This window comes from Polypterus senegalus, chromosome 4 (genome assembly GCF_016835505.1).
Source record: "Polypterus senegalus isolate Bchr_013 chromosome 4, ASM1683550v1, whole genome shotgun sequence".
NCBI lineage: Eukaryota > Metazoa > Chordata > Cladistia > Polypteriformes > Polypteridae > Polypterus > Polypterus senegalus.
In genome coordinates this window covers 235,313,092-235,326,135 of record NC_053157.1, presented here as the reverse complement: position 1 = coordinate 235,326,135, position 13,044 = coordinate 235,313,092, and the positions used below count along the sequence as shown (strand labels likewise).

General features: G+C 40.7%; 2 protein-coding genes across 2 annotated transcripts in view; one reads left to right on the top strand and one right to left on the bottom strand.

Moving 5' to 3' along the window:
* Positions 1-106, top strand: part of LOC120528906 (E3 ubiquitin/ISG15 ligase TRIM25-like) — a 9,708-nt gene extending 9,602 nt beyond the window's left edge. The window contains exon 2 of the mRNA XM_039752980.1: positions 8-106. Within this exon, the coding sequence (XP_039608914.1) occupies positions 8-106 (99 nt within the window). The remainder of the gene's footprint in view (positions 1-7) is intronic.
* Positions 107-685: 579 nt separating this feature from the next.
* Positions 686-13,044, bottom strand: part of LOC120528176 (oocyte zinc finger protein XlCOF6-like) — a 321,282-nt gene continuing 308,923 nt past the window's right edge. Inside the window, exon 6 of the mRNA XM_039752262.1 lies at positions 686-2,515. Coding sequence (XP_039608196.1) covers positions 1,597-2,515 — 919 coding nt within the window. The 3' untranslated portion in view covers positions 686-1,596. The remainder of the gene's footprint in view (positions 2,516-13,044) is intronic.

The window sequence follows — 13,044 nt, the reverse complement described above, 5'->3', positions numbered from 1 at the left end:
TCCCCAGCGCAGTCCTCGGTCCTTCGGGCTCCTTCGGGATCCTTCGGGCTTCTTCGGCATCCTTCGGGCTTCTTCGGCCTCTAGAGCGCGCATGCGCGGGAGTTAGCCACTCACCAGACGCCCGTGTGCCCCGTGACTCGGATGACGGGGTTGCAAAGACCTCACCACCTTGATTAGACAGGTTTCGCCAGCAAACCCAAGGTGCACCTCGCTCTTATGCAAACCAGCCACACATCGCTGGAGCTTATTGGCTGGAAGAGAAACAGGAGAGATAGGACTGGGCGGGTCGCTGAATGATAAACAGCGGCCCAACAGCTTAGACAGGCGGCAAGCGGCAGGGAGGAGGCAAAGCTGCGAAAGAGGGAGGCGATCCTGCGCTCCGGAGACAGAGAGGAAGAACACCTCGGCGTGGGCGCTCGCACACGGCAGTAAAGCACCATCGGGAAGATCCGCGTCGAGGCCGCCGAGCGATCTGGGGCAGCCCTGGGTACACGTTCGAGACTTGAGCCGGTGCTTGCCCTCCCTTTGATTCCACTGTGGGGTTGCACGTTAGCAAGGACACGAGGTTGCTGGTCCTTTCTGGACGATGCTCCCCTTTATAAAGTTGCAGGCTCCCCGTCTGAAGAGCTGGACGAGATCCATCTGTCTATCTATCCATCCATTAATGAGGAGGAATGGGGAAAAATAAAATAAAATAAACTGAAATGTTGGTTTGAGTCACCTGTGCTTTTATACTTGTATGACTACTATTGGATAGTCCAAGAACCTTCTAGAAAGTTCTAGATAATTCTGGAAAATTCTAGAAACTTCTGGACAATTCTATCAGTTCAAGAATATTCTAGAAGACTACTCAGTATTGAATGCGAATCGAGAATTTTCTCAAAAACAGACAAATTTCAAAATATCATTGTCCTCATCACAAAAGCAAAGTTTTTGTGGAACAACAGCTATTTTCTATTTTTTTTAGGCATAACGGGTTAGGAAAACAAACTTTGTACCCAGGAACAAAATAAAAATTTGTTACATAGTGTAATGGATGGATGGTTCAGAATGGAATGGACACGAAGTGGTCCGTGTACTTTTAACACACCTAAAAGTCACTTACTCCTAAATTAACAGGACTGCCAATCAGATTAAGGATTTGTCACATCCGGTTAGCTACTGGATGTAACTACTCATGTTAAAAGTTTTCTGATTATGCAGTGAATTCCTTGGAATTGTGACCAATTTAATGAAGCATATAACTAGAGCCCGACAGGCACCCCTCCTTTTGTAACATTTGCTGACAAGGTGTTTGTGCTCCTTTAAGGGTTACCTCTTGTAAGACTTAGATAATAAAGTAGAATGACGGAAGCTTTTCTTCTGCCTGCATTTTATTGCCTATAAGAGGCACCCGGTGCAGGGAGTGCCGGTAAATTTCTTCCACACGTACCGAGCATTTAGTAATCACATTGGAATGAAACATCAAGCACCCATGCTCTGTCAGACTGTCTTTAATAACTGTGTCTGCGTTACTTGTATCTAATTTTCCGTCTGCTGACTCTGGTCATTGGTCTGTCACAACTGACTGAAACCTCCTCATTTTCTGTTCTTCTGTCAGCAGTGTGGTTCTAATCCATCTGTGGAACCGGCGAGTTGTATTTTTTTCTTCTCTCCAGTGTGAATTCTTTTGAGCCTATTAAGACAGCGACCATCAGAGAATCGTTTGCCACACTCAGAACAACAACATGGCTTTCTTTCAGTATGTTTTCTTGCATGATGCCGAAGATTGCTACTAAAAGTGAACTGTTTGCCACATTTAGAACAGCAATATGGCTTTTCTCCAGTGTGAATTCTTATGTGCCACTTAAGAGTACTGGCATCAGAGAATCGTTTGCCACATACAGAACAGCAATATGGCTTCTCTCCAGTATGAATTCTTTTGTGCCTCTTAAGAGAGCTACAATAAGATAATCGTTTACCACATTCAGAACAGCAATATGGCTTCTCTCCTGTGTGAGTCCTCTGGTGGTTCTTAAGTTTGCATTTAGAGGTGAATCTTCTACCACATTCAGAACAGCAATATGGCTTCTCTCCAGTATGAACTCTTATGTGCCTCTTAAAAGAGCTACGATCACAGAATTGTTTCCCACATTCAGAACAGCAATATGGTTTCTCTCCTGTGTGAGTTCTCATGTGTGTCTGAAGTGCTTTATTAGAGGTGAATCTTTTACCACACTCAGTACAGATGTATGGCTTCTCTCTGGTATGAATTCTTATGTGGATCTGAAGATCACTGTTGTTGGTGTACTTTTTGCCACATTCAGAACAGCCATAGCGGTTTTCTCCAGTATGTACTCTTGAATGTGTTAGGAGACTCCAGTTATGGGAAAAACGTTTACCACATTCAGAGCAGCAATATGGCTTTTCTCCCATATGAATTCTTCTGTGCCTGAGAAGAGTGAAATTGTTGGTGAATCTTTTGCCACATTCAGAACAGCCATATGGTCTTTCTCCAGTGTGAATTCTGTTATGTCTTTGAAGATGGCTATTGGAAGTGAATATTTTGCCACATTCAGAACAGCCATATCGATTTGCTCTCATATGATTCAACTTCTCTTCACTGTCAGATTTAGATTTTAATTGTTTTTTTGAAGAAAAGACCTCCTGGTCTGTATCATGAACATCTTGTGTTTTAGTGTTAAAGGCTTTCAGCCTCATTAGCCTCACAACGGGAAGAGAAGTGCACTGCAAAGAGGCTGCGGTCAAATTCTCAGATCCTCTTGTTGATTTCTTCATCTTCTCCTTGTCCTCTTTATGTTGTAGTCTGCACTGAGGAGAGGTCTGAACAAATGAAGATGGGGAGAAGGTGCCATTTCCATCCAAGTCTGAAATGAAACAAAGATTTTAGTTAAATGGTTTAAAATTAATAAAAACCAATGGGATGCACTTTTCTTACTTATGTTGCATCACAATGAGGCTCCATTCCTTCTCTTTTCTCTATGATTTGACTCAGCATGTTCTCCTGGTGTCTATCCAACGTCGCCATCTTTCTCCTACATCTTAAAAATGTGTTTGATATATCAAGATGTGGATAAGAATGAGATCTGACAAGTGGAGGTGACAAAGTGTGGCTTTCATGAGAATTTAGACAAACTCAAGTTCAAGCCCCTCCATGCCCAGTGGTCACTGTTGCCCTCTAACTCCTTCCGATTTTCACTGCTCTTTCTAAGCCTATTTTTTCAGTGCTGCTGTCCTCTTGACCAAGCTTTGTTTCATAATCTTTACTGTGATAATATCCGATATGTTACATGTGTGCTATAGTCCTACGTGCATCCTGAGTCATTTACCTTTTCCCCTCACATTCTGTTGGTTCATATTACACAAAACACACTGTAATGAAAGTGTTGTGAGCTACAAACTCACAAGCTTGAGGAAGCAACTACCAGAGTAAATGTCTGTCTGTGAATGTGATAACTTAAATGTGACTCAGCCAATCAAAACTTAACTTGCAAAGCTGGGAGTACTAGAACATTCTAGAAACCTAAAAATATAAGTAAAATAACTCTAGCAGATCGTATTAGAGGTAACACTTTAGCTTTTTCTGGTCTCACTTGCCTCTTAACCGAGCATAACTGAGAAAATGCAAATTGCTTACCAAGACACGATTCTTTTGTTTGGTTACACATATTGATCTGCAATGTTTCACAGCTAAAATCACAGCTTTATGTTGGGAAAGGCAGCTCACCAAGCAGGTGGTCTCTATTAAGATTCATTCAAATGTGTAGTTTTCACTTTCTTTTGTATTTAACCACATTACTTACTTATTCCAACACTTCCAAATGGCTGATATTCTTCACCTTCTCTCCCATTTCCATCCATTACTTTCTCTTCAAATTCTGATAACTCTGACGTAACTTCCGCAGAATTCTGCTGTGTAGCCACTTGTCCCACATTAGTGGGCCCTATACTAGAATGGGATTCTTCACAAATATCCTGCTTGAAACTATTCCTATTTTTGTGGTCTTGCAGTTCAGGGCTGACAGAGGAACTTTCAGAATGTTCAGTTTGAAAGTCCAAAGTCACCCCCTTGGACTCCTCCTCTTTAAATCCACAAATTCTTCCTTCGCAGTCTTCCACCTTCACACACAAATCCACTTGTGAACCCCATCCACAGTCCTCTTGTTTAATATGTCCCAGTCGTTCAAACGTGTCATCTTCTTTGCCGGAGGCCATACTCTGTGTGAAACTCTTCTTCTCTTCTCTTGTCATATTGAATTCTCACTTGGTCAGCCCTGGCGTGGAGGCCATTATACACCACACTGCATGGCCATGGGAATTGGCAAGTGGGCTCGTTGTATCTGTCAAAATAAAAGTGAAATAATGACTTCATAAATTCATCAAAAATAACAAGCATTTTTTTAACAAACAAAACTACCATAGTTTTTATGTGACATTTGAAATGCTGTGAATCCTCAGTGTTTGCTTAAGAAGATACTAACAGATATTGAGTAAAGGACAAAGACCAACCAACTGAGACAAGCAAAGAAACGAAGGGAAAATGTTTACAAATTCAGGATCTTTCATTTTGAATCACTTCATACTAGCAGCACAGGTTTCTTAAAGTCAAGTCAGAAAAGATGAAAGCCTGGACCTAATATAAGACCACCATTTTGAAGAGACCTGGCCAGTGATGTGCTGATATGACACACCTCAATTACAGTGAGACCAACTGAAAGGGACACTGAATGTTAATTAGTGTACTCTCTTTTCTAAATCTTACTTTGTCCTTTTTTCTCTTTCTTCATCATGTAAAACACTTTGAGCTACATTATTTGTATGAAAATGTGCTATAGAAATAAAGGTTGCTGTTGTTGAAGAGAGCACATTCAGCACAAACACGTATCGAGTCACAATTGACAGCCATTACAAATATTAAGAAGCTGACTGACAGCTTCAGTGGTCTTGTCTAAGTGGAGATTGGTCCCCAGGGATGGTCCTAGTCTGTTTGGTGCCCTGGGTGAACACCCCCTGTGGTACACAACCCAGGAAAAATTAATTGTGACAAAATGGGCTTGGATGGACAATATTATGAATGAAATGTGCTTTATTTGGAAGCACCCCACCACCCTCCCCTTTCGACAGGTTGTGTGTGAGACTTCAGCACAGCAGCAAGCAGGCGCACCGAGGGTCCTCGCGCTCACTTCCCGCATATATGGGTGTGATAGAATTTAGAAAACACATTGGTGCAAATTATAAGTCGATATCATAATGTCTGGTGCTTTTGTGTTTGTTTTTATTTATTTTGTTTTATTTGGTGAGCTGGTTATTACATGCCGTGCCAGCCAGCCAGAGAATTGCCCGCCGCCCCGCCCCTCTCCTCGCTGTGTGGCAAGTAGCAAGCACACTTCGCAAATGGAGGGCACCCTTACTCCCCTGCAAATGGGCAATAGAAAACCGATTGGTGCCCATGCAATCCCAAAAATGCACTGGCATGATGTCACGGCAATCCCAAAAATGCACTGGCATGATGTCGCGGCAGCATGGGTGTGCGCAAAAAAAAAATACATTTTTTTTTTACCGATGCCCAAGATGCCACTCTGGGCAATGGCCCATGTAGTCCATATCAAAAACCACCACTGCTGGTCCCTGTCTCTTCCACCTGCCCTCTGCTCCACTACCTGAAGCACTCCTCTTCTAAGTGCTCGTTCTTGCTCCCTAACTCTTGCCAGCTGATCCTGTGCCATAAGCTTACCTTTCCACTCCTCTCAATGTCTTTCTAGCATGGAGACGACCCTAACACTCCACAAGATGTTATTTTCTGGTTGGGTTAACACGGTTTCAGCACCTGTAATACCTGGCTAGAACTCTTATGGCACAGCCAAGGTTTATTCCCTGGATTAAGTTGATATTCTCTTTAATTATAATTTATGAATTGTTGACATTTTTAATGTAACGTTCTATTAGATTTGTTCATTATTTATTATTTGTAGTGCTGTCCCTTTAAATCTGCAACCATTTCTCAAGGGGTGAATCCACCGTGACAGGGGTCCTCAATCACGGTCCTGGGGAGCCGCAGTGGCTGCAGGTTTTTGCTCCAACCCAGTTGCTTAATAAAAAGCACTTATTGCTAAAGTCACACTTCTGCTTCACTTTAGTGATTTTGAGCCCTTATTGCTTAATTGTGTCTTCAACAGCTATTTTAATTGCTCCTTATTAGATAGATATTATCAATAACATGCAAATGACAAGAGAGAGCAGCATTTCTCCATTTAGCTTATTCACATTTACACCTGTGTGTATTTATCTGCACTATTGGGTTTAATCAAATACTTGGAAGAAAAATGAAGAGAAAAAAGTGAAGGACTGAGAATTACTCGTCCATTTTAGCCTTCAAATCGTTTGCATGATAGAAAGGGAAAGAAAATCTAGGATATGAGAATGAACTGACATAGCAGAGTTAATTTAATTTCATAGCTTGTTAGTGCTTTATTGGCAAGAATTGCTTTCTAATTAAGCAACCAGGTCAGAACAAAACCTGCAGCCACTGCGGCTCTCCAGGACTGGGATTGAGGACCCCTGCACCATGACATTACTAACACCAAGATTGTCCTCTGGCTATTTAAAGCCCAAACTAGAAAAGCTGAGGTTGTGGTGCATTGAGGTGGAAGGATGGAATTTGTGAGGACTGTTTTCTTGTTTGATTAACTGCTGCCAGGAGTCGCTAAAATTTCATCATCATAAAGTCTGCGTAAGACGTTCAGATAGTTGAAACTTGCTGTAATGTTAAGCCAATCTGCACGCCAAGTTCATCTTTTTATAATTCCTGACTATTGCAACCGTTTAGGAGTCTAAGTGAGTTTTATGCAGGAGGCCCCTTCTCACGAAAGGTGGAAGTCAGAAGAGCAGCACAACTCCGACATGACTTCAATGATCTTTGTTTTCACAAAGACCAGCAGATTCCCACAAAAAAAAAAAAAAAATGAGAACAATTAAAACTAAGGGTCTAAAATAAAAGTATTGTTTTGTGACTAATGAAGTGAAAGCCATAATAACGGTGATTCAAGGTTAAGAACAGAAGAGCTCCGTGAGGAACAAAACAAAATTCACAAAAATGAAATGTAAGGTTGTTTGAAATCCCAGAGACAAAAATGGAAACACTAAATCTGAAGCCATTCAAGTCTGTCAATAAGAAAGCGAAATAAAGAGAGTGAGTGGGTGAGGAAAGAGATTAAAGATTTAAAAAAAGACAGGTTTCGGTTTACACTGATATGAACGCTAAGCTCCCAGACATTGCTGATCCTGTAGACAGGCTTGCCAGGAAAGGTCTAAACAAACAAACATCAGCAGTCTACGAGAAACACAAGGAGAGGGCAGTTGGATCAATCGTCTTGCATGCCGGCGTAAACGATATAAGGCACCGACAATCAGAAATCCTGAAGGCTGACTTCGCAGCTCTGATTAGAGACACGAAGGAGAGGACCCCATCGGCAAAGATCTTCGTCTCGGGTCCACTACCTCTCGTCAGACGATCCAACGAGTACTACAGTCGTCTGCTAGGGTTGAACAACTGGCTACAGGGTTTCTGCAAGAAGAAGGATGTCGGCTTCATCAACAATTGGAATCTCTTTTTGGAAAGGCCGCGTCTCTTCAAGCGTGATGGCCTGCATCCGAACAGTTTCGGCGCCCGGGTCCTCTCCGAAAACATATCGAAGGTAATTCATTTTTCTTGACTATCTATCTCTGCTCTTAACCCCTTCCGAAATAATACTGCTGTGCCAGGACATGATGAATGTTTAATAGAGTCTTCCGTTAAAGTTCACACCATTAATACTGTAATAAGCAATCTCAATGCACGTAGAAAACCTAGGAAATACAGCATAAACTCCAATAATCTAATTAAAATCACTATTTTAGAGGAACAATGTATTAAAACTATAAAACAGATCACAGATTAAACAAAAATATACACAGAGCGGCGCTAATAATAATAATTTAGTTCCTATTCCAAATAACAATAACGCACATAGTACTCATCTCTGCACCTCCAAACATTAAATATGGCACTATTAAATGTCAGAGCTTTAACTAACAAAACGTTTTTTTATCAACGATCTTATTAGTGATAAAAAAATAGATCTTATTGCACTAAATGAAACATGGCTGAATTCAGATGCCGCGTCAGTTTTAATCGAATCTGCGCCTCCGGATTACAGTTTTACTCATTCAAACCGCCAGGGAAAAAGGGGGGCGGATTGGCTAACATTTACTCGAGCCGATTAAAATGTAAAGATGTCAGTTTTGGTAAGTTCAAGTCCTTTGAGTATCTCGCCGTTGTTATTCATGGAGATTCTCAAGTTCTAATACTATCCGTGTATAGACCTCCTAAATATAACGCGTCGTTTTTTGAGGAATTCTCTGACTTAATGTCAATTTTAATTACTAATTATGACACACTCCTAATAGTTGGCGACTTTAATTTTCATATAGATAATCAGTGTGATCTAAAAGTAAAAGAATTTATGAACCTCCTGGATTCTTTTGATTTGAGACAACTCATAAATCAGCCTACACATAAAGCAGGTCATACATTAGACTTAGTGATTACTAAAGGACTGAAAGTTGATATAAAACAGATCATTGATATTGGTCTATCAGACCATTTTCTTCTACTTTTAATATAGAAATAATGATAAAAACACTCATGAGAAGCATATTGTTAAAAACGCTTCTTTGATTCGCAGCAGCTTTAAAACTTACAAACATTTTAAGCAATCAGTCCGTTTATAGTGCCAGCTATAATAGCGAGGACAATGTAAATAGTAAGGTGGAAAGATTTAATTCTAAAGTGAGAGCTGCTGTTGACATAGTTGCACCTGAAAAGACAGTGAAAAAATCTTCTAGCATTGTATACCATGGAAGACCCAAAGAGTGTCTGATTTAAAGAGAACATGCCGTAGAGCTGAGCGTCAATGGAGGAAGAGTAAACTTACTATCCACCACGAAATATTAAAAGTCAAAATAACAGAATACAATAACACTGTCCGTCTTGAGAGACGCTGCTATTTCTCTAATATTATAAATAACAATGCTAGTAATCCTAGAGTCTTATTTTCAACAATTGATCGCCTACTAAACCCAGGTAGCTCAAAGGAATGCCTCCTAAGTGCTTCCAGTGAAACCTGTGAGGCTGTCGCTGTATTCTTCAATCAAAAATTAATGATATTAGAAATAACATAGTATATCTCCCCAACACTAAGGATCCCCTAAACCCCAACATCCTGTTATAAACAAATTAAACTCTTTCACTAGGATAGATTTACCTGATTTACAAAAATAATATCTCAATTAAAACCCTCCACCTCGCCCTTGACCCGATACCAACAAGGTTTTTCAAAGAAGTATCAGGCGTGCTAATTGATAATGTTCTTGACATAGTAAATTCGTCACTAGATACTGGGGTCTTCCCAGACTGTCTTAAGACTGCTGTAGTTAAACCCCTACTTAAGAAACATAATCTTGACCCTCGCTCTTGAAAATTTTAGACCCATCTCTAACTTGCCCTTCTTAAGTAAAGTTCTAGAGAAGGCAGTCATTATGCAGTTAAATGACCACCTAAATAAACATGCTATTCTTGATAAATTTCAGTCAGGTTTTAGAACAAATCACAGCACAGAAACTGCACTCGTTAAAGTAGTAAATGACTTTGGGTAAATGCAGACAGAGGCCATTTATCTGTTCTCATCCTCTTAGATCTGAGTGCTGCATTTGACACCATTGATCACAACATTCTTAGAAATCGCCTTAGTCAATGGGTGGGCCTCTCTGGCAGTGTCTTAAATTGGTTTGAATCCTACCTGACAGGGAGAAAATATTTTGTTAGTTGTGGGAATTACAACTCAAGACACATGATATCCAATATGGTGTTCCACAAGGCTCTATCCTGGGTCCGCTGTTATTCTCAATCTACATGCTTCCGTTAGGTCAGATTATCTCAGGGCACAACGTGAGCTACCACAGCTATGCTGATGACACACAGCTGTACTTATCAATAGCACCTGATGACCCGATTCTATTGATTCACTAACACAATGTCTGACTAGTATCTCAGAATGGATGAATAGTAATTTTCTCAAGTTAAATAAAGAGAAAACTGAAATTTTAGTGATCAGCAATAATGGATACAATGAGGCTATTAGAAATAAACTGGATACATTAGGATTAAAAGTCAAGACGGAGGTAAAAAGCTTAGGGGTGATTGTTGACTGTAATCTGAATTTTAAATCACATATTAATCAGATCATTAGGACAGCATTTTTCACTTAAGAAACATAAGTAAAGTTAGACCTCTTATATCACTGAAAGATGCTGAGAAATTAGTTCACGCGTTTGTTTTCAGTCGACTAGATTACTGTAATGCACTCCTCTCAGGACTACCCAAAAAAGATATAAATCGTTTGCAACTAGTGCAGAATGCAGCTGCTAGAATCCTAACTAGGAAAAGAAAATCAGAACACATTTCTCCAGTTTTGATGTCACTACACTGGTTACCTGTGTCATTCAGGATTGACTTTAAAATTCTGCTTATGGTTTATAAAGCCTTAAATAATCTCGCCCATCTTATATATCGGAATGTCTGACACCTTATATTCCAAATCGTAACCTCAGATCCTCAAATGAGTGTCTCCTTAGAATTCCAAGAACAAAACTTAAAAGAAGTGGTGAGGCAGCCTTCTGCTGTTATGCACCTAAAATCTGGAATAGCCTGCCAATAGGAATTCGCCAGGCTGATACAGTAGAGCACTTTAAAACACTGCTGAAAACACATTACTTTAACATGGCCTTTTATAACTTCATTTTAATCGTAATTTAACTTAATCCTGATACTCTGTATGTTCAATTCATCATAACAACTATTCATGGTGGCTCTAAAATCCGTACTGACCCCTACTCTCTTTTCTGTTTCTTTTTCCGGTTTCTTTGTGGTGGTGGCCTGTGCCACCTCCACCTACTCAAAGCTTCATGATGCTCCAACAATGATGGACGGATTAAAAGGAAGAAGTCTACGTGACCATCATCATCATCAAGCCCTTCCGTGAGAACCCTAAATCCAAAGAGGACTGTTTCATTTATGTTAGGTAGAATGCCCAGAGGGGACTGGGCGGTATCATGGTCTGGAATCCCTACAGATTTTATTTTTCTCCAGCCGCCTGGAGTTTTTGTTTTTCTGTCCCCTGGCCATTGAACCTTACTCTTATTCGATGTTAATGTTGATTTATTTTTTTATAATTATGTCTTTCATTTTTCTATTCTTTAATATGTAAAGCACTTTGAGCTACTGTTTGTATGAAAATGTGCTATATAAATAAATGTTGTTGTTGTTGTTGTTGACAGGAATTGTGCGACTCACCTCTTGGGTTGTGAGGGATGTGGTGTGGGAGGCTGCTGAAACATCAACACACTTCCATAACGATGGGCTGCGCTCTGCGGATGATCCTGCAGCAAATGAAAGAGAAAGAAAAACGTGAAAGAGGAATGAGAGGCTGGAAAAGCTGAATACTTCATCAGCGCTTGTGCTTTTATGAGTGCAACAGAAATTCTCCAGCCAGGTGCCTCCTCAAGATGACCATTAGGAGACTTCAATAGAATTGTAGCTTCTATCACTTTGTAAATTATCACACAAGGTCATTAGGTTATATAAACCGGATTCCAAAAAAGTTGGGACACTATACAAATCGTGAATAAAAACTGAATGCAATGATGTGGAGGTGCCAACTTCTAATATTTTATTCAGAATAGAACAAAAATCACGGAACAAAAGTGTAAACTGAGAAAATGTATCATTTTAAGGGAAAAATATGTTGATTCAGAATTTCATGGTGTCAACAAATCCCCAAAAAAGTTGGGACAAGGCCATTTTCACCACTGTGTGGCATCTCCCCTTCATCTTACAACACTCAACAGACGTCTGGGGACCGAGGAGACCAGTTTCTCAAGTTTAGAAATAGGAATGCTCTCCCATTCTTGTCTAATACAGGCCTCTAACTGTTCAATCGTCTTGGGCCTTCTTTGTCGCACCTTCCTCTTTATGATGCGCCAAATGTTCTCTATAGGTGAAAGATCTGGACTGCAGACTGGCCATTTTAGTACCCGGATCCTTCTCCTACGCAGCCATGATGTTGTGATTGATGCAGAATGTGCTCTGGCATTATCTTGTTGAAAAATGCAGGGTCTTCCCTGAAAGAGACGACGTCTGGATGGGAGCATATGTTGTTCTAGAACCTGAATATATTTTTCTGCATTGATGGTGCCTTTCCAGACATGCAAGCTGCCCATGCCACACGCACTCATGCAACCCCAGACCATCAGAGATGCAGGCTTCTGAACTGAGCGTTGATAACAACTTGGGTTGTCCTTGTCCTCTTTGGTCCGGATGACATGGCGTCCCAGATTTCCAAAAAGAACTTCGAATCGTGACTCATCTGACCACAGAACAGTCTTCTATTTTGCCACACTCCATTTTAAATGATCCCTGGCCCAGTGACAACGCCTGAGCTTGTGGATCTTGCTTAGAAATGGCTTCTTCTTTGCACTGTAGAGTTTCAGCTGGCAACGGCGGATGGCACGGTGGATTGTGTTCACTGACAATGGTTTCTGGAAGTATTCCTGAGCCCATTCTGTGATTTCCTTGAGAGTAGCATTCCTGTTTGTGGTGCAGTGTGGTTTAAGGGCCCGGAGATCACGGGCATCCAGTATGGTTTTACGGCCTTGACCCTTACGCACAGAGATTGTTCCAGATTCTCTGAATCTTCGGATGATGTTATGCACAGTTGATGATGATAGATGCAAAGTCTTTGCAATTTTTCGCTGGGTAACACCTTTCTGATATTGTGGGAATTGGTGATCCTCTACCCATCTTGGCTTCTGAGAGACACTGCCACTCTGAGAAGCTCTTTTTATACCCAATCATGTTGCCAATTGACCTAATTAGTGTTTATTGGTCTTCCAGCTCTTCGTTATGCTCAAATTTACTTTTTCCAGCCTCTTATTGCTACTTGTCCCAAC